General features: G+C 42.1%; 1 protein-coding gene across 1 annotated transcript in view; it reads right to left on the bottom strand.

Moving 5' to 3' along the window:
* dok6 (docking protein 6) overlaps positions 1–12,628 on the bottom strand; it is a 49,043-nt gene that overhangs the window by 5,583 nt on the left and 30,832 nt on the right. The window contains exons 4-7 of the mRNA XM_037757076.1: positions 9,633–9,752; positions 6,732–6,921; positions 6,198–6,336; positions 5,014–5,119 (exon numbers count right to left, since the gene is read on the bottom strand). Of these exons, the coding sequence (XP_037613004.1) occupies positions 5,014–5,119; positions 6,198–6,336; positions 6,732–6,921; positions 9,633–9,752 (555 nt within the window). The remainder of the gene's footprint in view (positions 1–5,013; positions 5,120–6,197; positions 6,337–6,731; positions 6,922–9,632; positions 9,753–12,628) is intronic.

Raw genomic sequence — 12,628 nt, 5'->3', positions numbered from 1 at the left:
AAACTTCTAAAGCTGAGTTGAACTCAGTTTTACCTGGCTGCAATGAATTTTTTATGAGATTCACTTTTTTTTTTTGCATCTACATCTACTATGTTCCTCGTCGCCTGTTGCAGATAAGATAGCGCTATCATCCTGTTCTGCTATCGTCTTGTCCCTGCGCCTTTGATACTTGCTCCCTCTCCGTAAAAATCCTCCTCGTATCACTCCCAGCCGATCAAACTAAGAAAAGCGCTCCATTCCATTAGAATTGCTAATGCTACGGCCCTAAACTGCGGAGCACAAGGAAATGCAAGAGAGAGAGAGAGAGAGAGAGAGAGAGAGAGAGTGAGAGAGAGATAGAGATAGTGAAATGGCAAAAGATTACATAAAATGGGTCCAAGAAGAAATACAAGCATTCTTGTCCCTTTTCCATTCCAATATTAGAGTTGGTAATTGAACCACTTCCGACAGGCGTGGCGCCTTGCTTTTTCAAGTCACGAAACTTTAAAGTGCACTTATTTCTATGCATCAGCAAGCTCAGAGAACACAGCAGTATCACTGAAATGCAAAAGAATGAATAACATTAGGAGACTAGAGGTGGAACGCAGTAGAAAGTCTTCGTGTATAGTTTCTGGAGATTAAACATCTTTGTTTTTATTTTAAAAAGATGAATACTATTGTTTTTTTTTGTTTCATATAGCAAGATGATCAAGGCTGAGTGTTATTTTTTCCTACACCACATCCCTCTGTTTCTTTTAAACAAAACACATTTGACGAATATTACTTTCAATTATGGCAAACAAGGCTTTTGGGATGTATTTTTGAGACATTTCCAGACAAATGAAAAGCAGATGTGAAATATATTAAAATAAAGAAGTACTTCACTGCCAGGTCCCCCATTAACCGAGGCAAAGAAATAAACAAATAGGTGGGTAAACCTCGACGGGACGGGAAACCGTGTTCCTTAATTATTCCCCGAGACCCGCAGGGTATTTGAAAGCAACCCGAGCATGACTCAGCAAATTGACTGTGCTGATTGGATATTCATCAGGCACGCAATGATACAGCCGAGGAGCAAAGGCAGCCAGCCACCGTGTTCTAAATTCCTCATTTCTTACCTCTGTTTGCACCCAAATCCTTTTTTTTCTAATATCGTCATTACATAAAAATAGGTTGATGTATCTATATGTCTGCTGTTGAAGCAAAAACCCACTACTTATATTAAACATTTTGTATTTCCTTGAAGAAATCTGCTACTATATAATTTACTAAATATGTGCATGTGTCTAAAGTCTAAGGATGTGCTGTAAAGCTACTATCTGTATGTTTATTTAACAACAATAGCTGTCTATCTAGGCCCTGTTCCCCAACATTAACTGTGTTTTTGTGTCTGCTTGATTATTAGTTTCGGTCCAATGTTTCAGTTTATTTGATAAAGTTGAGTTCACCCTATTGTGTGATTTTCTTAGTTGTTGTTCTGCTTGGGAGGTTAGGGTAGATCAGCAGCTCCATCAAGGAGAGTGCAAACAGGTTTACCTCATTATGTCCTCTGAGCAGGGACAGCTGATGTTAAGGTGTAGGAAGATAGGTAAGGTAGCTCTGCAGTGAATTACATTTTACATATTTTGGTATGCTCATCGGTATATATGGGTGCCCACAGATAAATTGTGATGTCAGCAGTAACCAAGAAATTATGCTGAAATGCACTTGTACTGTTACTGAATGACACTGCTAATTCATTGGTTGATGCAATTTGCTGTTTTTTTTTTTAAATCTGTTATGTAAAATTTTATGTTGTTTTTTTAACTTTTTGCTGTTTTGTTTTTAAGTCTGTTAATTGTGCTTTTGTGTGGGAAACTTTTATGCTGCCGTCTTGGCTAGGAAATCTAAATATGATTATCCTGGTAAAATAAAGGTAAAATAAATGAAATATAAATACAAGATGTTTTGTTTTTGACCTGCTGTCATTTCCCTTTCCCAATTAATTTTAGCTGAATGTCACAATTCTCCGGAGTTGATTGGAGGGTTATTCAGATCACCTGTTGCTCAGGGTGTTGATGTGGGGGACTGATGGCTCCTAATTCAGAATTGAGAGCATCTTGGTGCATTCCCCTCTCGGCCAATCAGGGTGAGACAACGCCCTTTCTTTAGGGCTTAAAAGAGGTGGAGAAACGAACACTCAGGGCATCATTTTAGCATTGAGGGTGATTTTGAGCATTCAGAAACTTAGCTTGAGTGAATATCAAAGAACACCTTTCCACTAGGTTATTGCTATTTGTGCAAGAGTTTGTGCTTGCCAAACGATAACCTGAGAAAAACCTATCTGCTTATATGTGAATAATGTATTCACAATCCCTCCTAAAGACGCAGTGTGTATTTAGTGTTGTTACAACATATATGAGGTTATGTTTAGAGTGCAGAGAGCAGCACACAGAGCTAGATGATATAAAAGAGCTCCAGGGAGGTGGAGACCTTCTGCCAATGAAGAAATCAATGCAATTACTCTGTATGGCTCCCCACATCTTAAGACTGGCTCGCAGCCATGTTAAAAGCAGCACCAGCGCCCAACAACAACGTGTGTGAGCTTCTCCCAACATGCCTTTCACCGTCCCAAACATCCCCGTGTCACAACAGGAGTTAAACTCCTGTCGCTCCCCAGAATCACCTTGTCGCCTCCCTTGTCTGACGAGACCTTTTCTCCGCGTCCTCAAACACACATTCGATGCATTCAATTTATTCATCGGGAAAGGAGGGGGGGAGATAACGTCGCCGCTGAATGTGTATGAGCAGGAGAAGGTGTTCTGCATCGGACAGACACGCGGAGAAAGTGTGGGAGGACCAGCGGAGATGCCAGGGTGATGGATGAGAGAGGGGCTTCTCTGCTCACCAGAGTATGGAGAGGAAGAGTTTTTAAAAAAGGAGACTGGGCCTAGAAATAATGACCCTGAGGTGGAAGCTCCTCTGTTTAGTGTAAATGAGTAAAAAACATGTTGATGTTTGGAATGGAAGACATGTTTTTGCTTTTAAGCTTATCGGGCCACAATTAAATGATAATGGAAAAAAAAACTAAATCCAGCCTTAGGTTTTCAAAAGAAAATGATGACGTCGGAGGGACTTTCATCTTCGCCCAGCTTTCTGTTTTGCTCTATCAGTGAAAGCCAAAAGGCCCATAATCCTCAGATAAGTCTACTAATCAACTAATACCATGGACAGAGCGTAATCTCATCAGCTCACTAATCACCTTTTATGCCTCTGGTCTACGTCGAGACGTCAACACACCCACACAAACTAACACACTCTACGTGTACATTAAGTGCATACAGGGGACACACAGTGCTGAATACTATAGAGCACCTATAGAGCACCTATAGAGCACCTGCTGCAACAACACTAATGAAATGTATCTCTCTCCCTCTCATACACATATAGACATAAGGGCATAATGTGTTTTGTTATACTGTATTAATTCTCAAAAACACTATTGATTTTTAATTAATTGTACAGTGGTTGAATATGGTAAATACGATCTTTATTCTATGACAGTTTTCTTATAATTAGATTTTAAAAAATCACAATATATAGCCTTGCTTACTATATCGCAATATATTGAATCAGAACCCCTGTATCATGATATGTATCGTATCGCCAGATTCTAGCCAATACACAGCCCTGGTAGACATGAACTCATTTACTTTCAAGAACACACACAAATAATTTTCGTATTAATGAGCCTGTGTGTCTCTGTTTTTATAATTTATCAAGGAAAAAAACACTGGTCGGACTCAGTTCGGAACAATTTCCTTCTTCTATTCTTTTATGACTGAAACTAAGAATCTGTTCTGGTTCATTATGAGATAAATCTAGACTTCAAAGCTGAACACATTTAATTTGGAATTCAGAGGTTATTTTTGTGCGTTATTTATTTTTTTCCGCCCCAAGAGTGTTAAGCCTAGTCCCGCCCTGCTGTGTTGTGATTGGCTAGTACTACTGTGCTGTGATTAGTTAGTACTCGTTGTCTCGACTGCTCATTTTGAACATGGGAGAAGTTTGCCTTCAGGGCTTTCAAAGACTTTGTTTCCTGCTTTCTGGTGACTTTTAAAGAATGAAAATAGCAAAATAATAAGTACACTGTAACAGCATTTTTTATGTTAAATAGACCTACTTCAATTTTACTTAATTCTCAGAAAATAATATATAATAATTCACCCCTCTGGTGTGAATCTCTGGCATAAACTAATAGGCGTTTCATTCATTCATTTTATTCATTCATATTTTATAACTTGAGTATTTCTTTCTCTTGGTACTCTTAATTTCTCTCTCCGTCTCTCACTCACTGAAGGCCCTTTCACACACAATGCGACAACAACACCACTGCGCTCTGAAAACCCATTATTTCCAATGGCTTGTGCCGCGCCCTGATGGCTTCTCTCTGCGTCAAGCAAAGCCCAACTTTGGTGGCGCCGCACGCTGTGACCCAGCGGCGAGCTCGGCTCAATGTTGTGTCACGGGCAGCTCTCTTCCATTTAAAAATAACATTAGGTGTAGCTGTGTTGTTGTCCCTATACACGCTGAACAGTGTCAGAAACGGGTTCAGACGACGAAAAGGTGTGGAGATCTGTCACAAATCTGGGAAGAATTTGTAAGGAAACTGGGAGAGGGCGATGAAAAACGGGAGTCTCCTGGGAAAAGTGGGAGGGTTGGCAAGTATAAAAACCAGTGTAGCATGAAAGTGGAATTAGCAAGTTAGATAGCTAACTGGCCAACTGCAAATGAAATATTAGCAACTTCATCGCTTCACAAGCCAATCACAGAACAATAGGGCGAGACTAGCTGGAACACTTGGGACAAAAAAAAACACTTTTTGTACGAATGACGGCCCATGTGTGGTAGATTTATTCCTCCGGCTTCCTGTTTCTCCACCTCGTCTTTCCTCCACCTCCATCCAATGTGCTCCACACGTTCCCACTGACACAAGCAGGTAAAGAAATAGCAGCAACACCGTGTGTATGATAATTAGATACTTCATGCCTGCACCTTGGTAACTGTAGAGATCTCCCACGCTGTTCTGACGCGTGATGTGCTGCCAGTAGGCGCTGCGTGGCAGGGAGATGGACTTGGTTAGCGTCTCTCTGGGGTGGATCTGAAACAGACAAGAGAAAGCTCACAGTGTCTCTCACTTCCTGTCACTCTCAGTCAGTCACTCACAACGGGGGGGATTGCTCTGGGTATGTCAGTAAACAAAGAGCGTTCATATCGAGGGTTGAATGGCATGTTTCCACTCTGAATGGCTGTTTGGCGGGCGAGATGAGGATTCATTTGGGATTGCGATGCTGTCGTGCCACTGGATGATGTGTTTTTTGGATTTTTTATTTGCAGTGAAACTAAAGGCTCCATCCTTAGAGCCAGACTACTGCTGGAAATATATGAAATACGTCAATATTCTACAGACGTGAACTGAGTAAATCTGCATTTTCTTTAGTTTCACCCATTCTGCAACTGTTTTTTTGTGTGTGGCTATCCGTGTGATTTATAGAGCTGAGGGTTAAATGCCGCATTTGGAAATGTTCCCAAATGGTGGGGTCCAAGAGCATGGCCATATGGTCAAGGCTCATCAAACACTAGGCAGGCCTACATAAATAAAGAATACAGATGATCGCGGGGAGGAAGGACGGAAGGAGGGAGGAAGGAAGGGATGGACGGGTGTTGTGATGGAAGGAGGGAGCGCAGGCCAAGACCGTCGGGGGGTCAAGAGGCCTCCTGGTCCAAAGGCAGCTCCTTTGGGGAGAAACCAGGCAGCTATACCTTGAGAGAAATGTGTATTTGTGTGGGTGTCTTGTGTGAAAATCATTTATTGCCTTTGTGTTCGTTAGTTTCTAAAAATACTTCTGAGAACAACCTCCGTGACATTGCTAGTTTGATCAGTCTAAATCAAACAGACAGTGAAGAAATAATAGAGGAACAAGGCATTTTTATACTAAAACATATTTTTACATGCACAGATGCAGTCTTTGTACAAACTATTCTTCTAGGTGGATGAAAGTGATGCACACTATGCATGCATTAAGTAATTATATTCCCCGAACAACGGCGTGCTGACACTTGCACTCATTATGAGCTGTTTTGTAACGTTGGCAGTGTACTAGAATAAAAAGTGATGGCCTCATTGCGAGCTGCTGCGGGCAAATCCGATAAACAAAAGCGAAAATGTAAAAATGTACCTGGGAGCTCTTCTCCATCTCCTCCATCATCCTCTCATGCTGCTGGGCGATGGCCAGCGTGGCCGAGTGGACCCGCTGGTAGATCATCTCCCCCTCCCGCGTCTGGAACGTGAACAAACCCTCTCCTGTGTCACACATCCTGCGCCAGGAACACACACACAGAGACAGAGAGAAGTGCACACGCTTTGATCGCGCTCGCTCTTGGATTGCTGATTTACAAAAAAAAGAAAATGCATGGTTGAATGTGCACTTACAGAGGGGCGCATTGATATAATAGCCCACTGAAGTCAAACACACACACACACATGCGTGAGTAGATACAGTACACAAACAAAGACGCATATTCACAGAGACATCTGTCACTTCAATGCCTGAAGGGCTCTGCGGCATAATGCTGATATCCTGGGCTGTTTGGATATCCAAAGTTGCTTTGTTGAAGTTTTTATGACATTTCCAGAACTTTGTTTTTTTCCCTCCCACCGCTAACATTTCAATCACACACACACAAGCATTTATCTTCATGCGCACACACACCTTCCGGACTCAAAAGTGAACCAGGTGGAGTCTCGTCCGTATCGGCGCAGGGAGCTGAGGGGCCACATGACGAGTTTGAGGCGAGCGTTGTGAATGTCCCACAGGTAGATGTTTTCGTGGGTGATCTGCATGGTGCACTCCCCGTAGATGTCCAGGTTCGGCGTGGGCATCAGGTACACGTTGAAACGTTCTGGAAAGATTAAAAAGCTGATTGATAAATGGATCACAAACAATGGCAAACCAGAATTACCACCTCGTGGTTGTATGCCTCCGTCAACCAGTCAAGTTTACATCCATGTCTGTCCAAAATGACATCATTTTCATTTATATCTGGCATATCTTCCCAAGAGCTGGTCTCTTTCTTCCTCCCGTGGAATCCAACCTTCAGCTTCCACAGCCGATGCTGTCAGAAGTGAAGTCGGGCAACCCGTGGAATTCACCTTCGGGTTCACAGCCAATGTTTGTCAGAAGCAAAGAAGTCATGAAGTTGAGGCTTCAAGTATTAATTCCCAACAAGACAGAGGCAGAAAGAGACACTCAAGACATGAGGTCATGAATCCACAGACAAAACACGGTGTGTTTAAGGACACCTGTCAAAGTATCTTTATCTGAACTTCTTTCAGTGTCTCTCGCTCTTCCCAGCACGACGATGTGGGAGATCCGTATTCGCAAATATGAACCTTACTTATTGTGATAAAAATCCGAAAGACAGATGCTCTCTGTGAATTGATGTTTAATATTCTATAAAGAGGAAATAATTCCACCACAATCCTAATAGACATTTGTGTGAAATTGTCATAATTAGCATATGAATTCTTGAGTTATGGCGAGGTTACAGCGACTTTGACCTTTTGACCACTGAATTCTAATCCCTTCATCGCTGAGTCCAAGTGGACGTTTGTGCCCAATTTGAAGAAATTTGAAGGCGTTCCTGAGATATCAGGTTCACGAGAATGGGATGTGCGTGAGGTCACAGTGACCTTGACCTTTGACCTCCAAAATCAGTTCATCCTATTCTTTTATGCACGACTAGAAAGCATTTCAGATTTTTAAGGGCATCCAAATATCCCAATTTGTAAGAATTTGAAAATTGCTGCAGTCTACAAGACACAACATGTAGAGATTACTCTTCCTTAAAGATTCCTTATTCTAGCTGTAATTTATCAGATGTTGTTTTGTTATTTAATGAAAAATAGTAACCAGAAGTAAAGTTAAAGTCTAGCCATTTTAATTGATTATTCTGGGGTGTTGCTTTACATCTTAAAAGGGGTTGCAGAGAGCCTGATTAAGATAGTGGATCAGTTCTTATCAAGTGATGGATTAATTGTCACTTCACTATGTGAATGTAAGATAAAAGAGAGTTGCAGGGATGGAAAAGTTAGTTTTTTCTTTGTTTCTGAGGCTGGAAGCATGAAACACAAAATCGAATTCTTATACAATATAAGCATTGTGCATGCAGAAACAAATAAGTGTGGTGTGCCTCACCATTTTGGATAGAGTCAGCTATTTTCTATGCAATTTTCCAATCAGTATCTACAATAAAACATAGTAAGAATACACTAAATTGACTGTACTTAGCTCTGACTCACTCTCACTTGTGTTTTTTTATCCGACGTGGCAGAAGTAGAGTTCAAAAACCCTTAAAAATGGTATTTTAAATAGCACTTTATTTACCTACAGTGGGTCTAACTAACCACCCAGTGAGCTGGACTGGGATCAAGGAGCTAAATCTGCCGGTTCACATTAAACTAACTCTCTGAGGCAGACGGGAGAGAGGAAGAGAGACAGGACAGAGAGGGAGCGAGCTCTCCATAATCTAAATTAGTTCTCACTAATTACGCTTAATGATTCAAAATAAGCCATGTGTCTGCGGTGGATAGAAAATGGCAATGTCATAGCGTGGCGTATTTTTAGGGACAGTGAAAATGAACTCTGATCTAATTATCGGCCCCTGCTGTTTGGGGAGGGCCACTAATTGAAACATAGTCGCAGGCCCGAGTCCTCTTGTTTCGTTCACTCATACAGCAGAGAGGCGCTGGTATCAGTCTGTCTCCATAACACACTGCCGCAACTTTTTGTATGAGCACAAAACTTCTGCAGTAGTGAGAGGAGATTTGTTGTTACAGTTCAGTCAAAAACTTCTATATTGATAGCTTTAAAAAAAAAAAAAAAAAAAAAAAATGAGACCACGTTATGTTGAAGAATGCAATTTCACTTCACGGCCGCAGTGAAATGGGCTGAAATGACGGCAGATTCTTTTCAATTACTCGCCCCTTTTACAACTTTAAACTGCTCTTCTTTGCCTGTTGCCTTTTCAATTTCCTCCGCGAGTTTACAAATTACACAGAGAATGAGCTCCACTGCGATAGCGGCAGCCCTGTTGTCTCCTCTCTCTTCTCTTCTCTTTTCCCATTTCCATTTCCTGTGAGTGGAATATGTGGGGAAGCACATTTATTTCACATGGCTTTAGGAGCCATAATCTCATCCATCTCTGTGACAAGCTTCATTATGAGGGAAGCCAGTGATGCACAGCACTTCTCATTAGGGCTGGAACAGAGCCCCGACCACAGCCTGTGACCTGTGAGCTCGAACTCACACACACACACAGGTTCCTTTCGACACACACACACACAGCCGAAACGTACTTCTGAAGTTGAACCAACAGTGTGCTAATGTAACTAAAAACTGTTACAGGGTATCAGATATTGACAAAAATATGGCCCTTATTAGCCAGGCCTAATTGGACAGTGGCTGTTCTGTTCCTCTAACCCTCTGAGGACTCAGTTGCATTAACACATAGGGGCCCGCACTGCGACCGCTAACTGCTCGGGGGCGAGGCCGAGTGTGAGAGATTGACCCCGAATGGCCGTCTGTGGTAGCGGGGACTAATTGGGCACTCACCGTTCTGCTCCCGCTGCACCCCCGCTGCTAACAGGTCTGGCTCTCCCAGGCTGATGTCGTTGAGACGGCTGCCCAGGCACTCCACGCAGAGCAGCTTACACCACTCCTCTGCATCCAGCTCTGCACACAGCGGCACGGCGTTAAGGCACAGATCAAACACACACAACATCCATATCCAACACTGCAGATATAACAAAACACAGATCACACTATACCGCAACTGAGCTGTCTTTTAGTGTGTTGTTTAAGCATGCACATGCACATAATAAATCAGCCCAGGAATTTCACAGTAAAATGCTGCATGTACAGGACATGACAGGGGGGAGAGAAATCAATCTGATCGATTGGATGCAGATTAAAAGAAGGGGTGGGTTCGGCCTCAGCCAACGACAGATGAAAGCTAGCTTTCTCCCCCCCTCCTTTGCCAATACTCACTTCCAAGGCTGTACAATATAAGTAGCTCTGCTGGAAGAATATGGCCACAGTCACAACTGGAACTGGTGATCATCTATTCAGACAATCAATAAGCTATTTTCCTAAATTGAAGCTGTAGCTTGTTAATTGCAAAGGAAATGTATGCATGAAAAAGAAAAAGAATATTTCACCGGAATGAGCTGCTTAAAGGAATAAGCAGACTTGTTTGCTTACTTGTTGAAAGTTACATGACAAAATTGATACCACTCTCGTGTACGTACAAAACGTTATATATGAAGCTAGCGCCTGCAGCTGTTAGTTTAGCTTAGCACAAAGACAGGAAACGGGAGGCAAACCAGAGGGAAACCTCCGGTTTTGAAAAGGGAAGCCAATGCGGAAGTGCCTTAAACCTGCATTCTTTCTAACAGCCAGCAGGGGGCGACTCCTCTGGTTGCAAAAAGAAGTCTAATTGTATAGAAGTCTGAGAAAAAGAGCCTACTACTCACTTGATTTATTACCTCAGTAAACATTATAAACATGAGTTTATGGTCTCAATCGCTAGTTTCAAGTCTTCTTCAATAAAGCATGATGTTCATTTAGTACATTATGGCCCAATTTAGAGTCAAATAGACCATAAAGCAGGGTATGATTTAAGGCGTGGCTACCTTGTGATTGAAAGGTCGCTACCACAGTATTGTCCGGTCTGGTTTGTTTTTCAAAAATGTTAGAAATTTTGGGCATGCTGGACTTCTAACCCCCAAAAGGCACAACTACACTACACTGTCAACCATCATACCAAATTTGAAGTTCCTAAGTTAAATAGTTTCTGAGTTCTGCTCCGGAAACTAAAGTGTGACACGCGGACGGAAGGACGGAAGGACGGAAGGACATGCTGAGTGCTATATACCCCCGACTATATTGTCGCGGGGGTATAAAAAAGGGGGAGTAGGGGCTGTTGGCAGTAGCTGCATATCTACGTACATGTAGACATGAGCGTGGTATCGATCTTCTTATCAAACTCTCAGCAAGAAAGCAAATACAGCAATGTGGAACTATTCCTTTAATGGTTCACTGTATTTTGTAATAAATTAAATATTCAAAGCAGCAGTCTTGGTTTTTAGGAGCTGAGTTCTGTGTACTGTAGGGAGTTATATCTACAACATGTGACAGCTGGCACCTAAAGGGGGGAGGGCATTCATTGTAATTTTTTAATTGGAGACTAAATGGAGACAAATGATTCCATGAATCAAATCTAGAAGTCTGTGTGGCAATCTGTTGTTTGTGAATACCAAATTCATCTTCCTGTTAAATCAGGGGGAAAAAAACAGTGTTTACAATGGAGAAGATTTTCCAATTGTCTTATGTGAGCTTTGGGTGAGAGTTACTGAGGTATGAAATGAGGCAAATGCCGGAGTTGGTTATCTTTCTGAAGCTCCTTAACTCCAGGCCCCGTTGAATTCTGGGATATGTAACTATGGCCAGCGACGTGTACAGAGACACATTTGGAGGTGCTGGAACCGCATTTTGTTTCTGTGTCTATTAATCAAATCAATGCGTGCTGGTGTAAGACACTGGAAACTAGCTCGTGTGATGACAGCTGACAGCCCGTTCGTCAGATCAGCTGTAGTGTCCAATGGGACAGATCTACACAACTTTTGCAGGGTGAAGGAAAGGTCTGCCGCTGCCTGAAGCACTTCATTCACACACAACAGAAAGCAGAAATACAGATGCACACACACACATAGCTCCTTTGCTCATGCCTCCCCAGATTCAGCTTCTTCTCATTCAGAGTTACCATGGCCTCTGAGTGCCTCTAAACTCCCACACTTTTTAAGGCCACTGAGTGGAAAATCGGCTAAACAAACACTTCATCAGCAAGAGAGTCTATGTGCCATGCATGAAGAAATCCGGTAGGAGGATGTCTTTGTGCGTGCGGAGGTGTAGGTGTGTGATGGAATAAGATGGAGAAGCGTTTTTTTTTTTGTTGTTAGAAAAAAAACAGGATGAGGTTGGAGTGAGAGAATGTGTGAGAATCGAATCAGAAGATCCTTTGTCTTTCCTGATTTCAGATGAAAATAATATTATTTGTGGAATACGAAGAGTTGACGCATTAATCAATCTGCAGGTCACACTCTCTCTCTTTATCTCTTTATGGCGCATATTTGACGGATGCACACAAAACACACATCTGTCACAAAATGTAAGATCTGTCGCCGTCTTTTGTTCAGCACACTAAACACTGCCTGGATGGATGGAGGCATCAAAGGGTTATTTTTAAAAATTAAATATCAGGAGATCATCATGAGGCCTAATTTACTCTTTTTTCAAAAACAGTGAACACTTCCTAGCTTCAAATAAGTTTGAGATTTGCTTTACACCTGCCAGGTACGGTTTTCAGATCCAAACTCTCATTGACATCGCGCAGTAGTGGGAAGGTTGTGTGCCAAATTAGCATCCAATGTAGGTAACCTGACCCAGCTGGACCTGGCAATCAATTCAGCTCTGGGATATTTGTACCTTTTTACTGTAATCTCATAAAAAGACCTATTCACTACTAAAGTGGATGGCGATTTCCTTTTCAT

The sequence above is a fragment of the Sebastes umbrosus genome, chromosome 21 (genome assembly GCF_015220745.1).
Source record: "Sebastes umbrosus isolate fSebUmb1 chromosome 21, fSebUmb1.pri, whole genome shotgun sequence".
Lineage (NCBI taxonomy): Eukaryota > Metazoa > Chordata > Actinopteri > Perciformes > Sebastidae > Sebastes > Sebastes umbrosus.
Note: the sequence above shows the minus strand (reverse complement) of the source record. Positions and strands in the feature narration are given on the sequence as shown.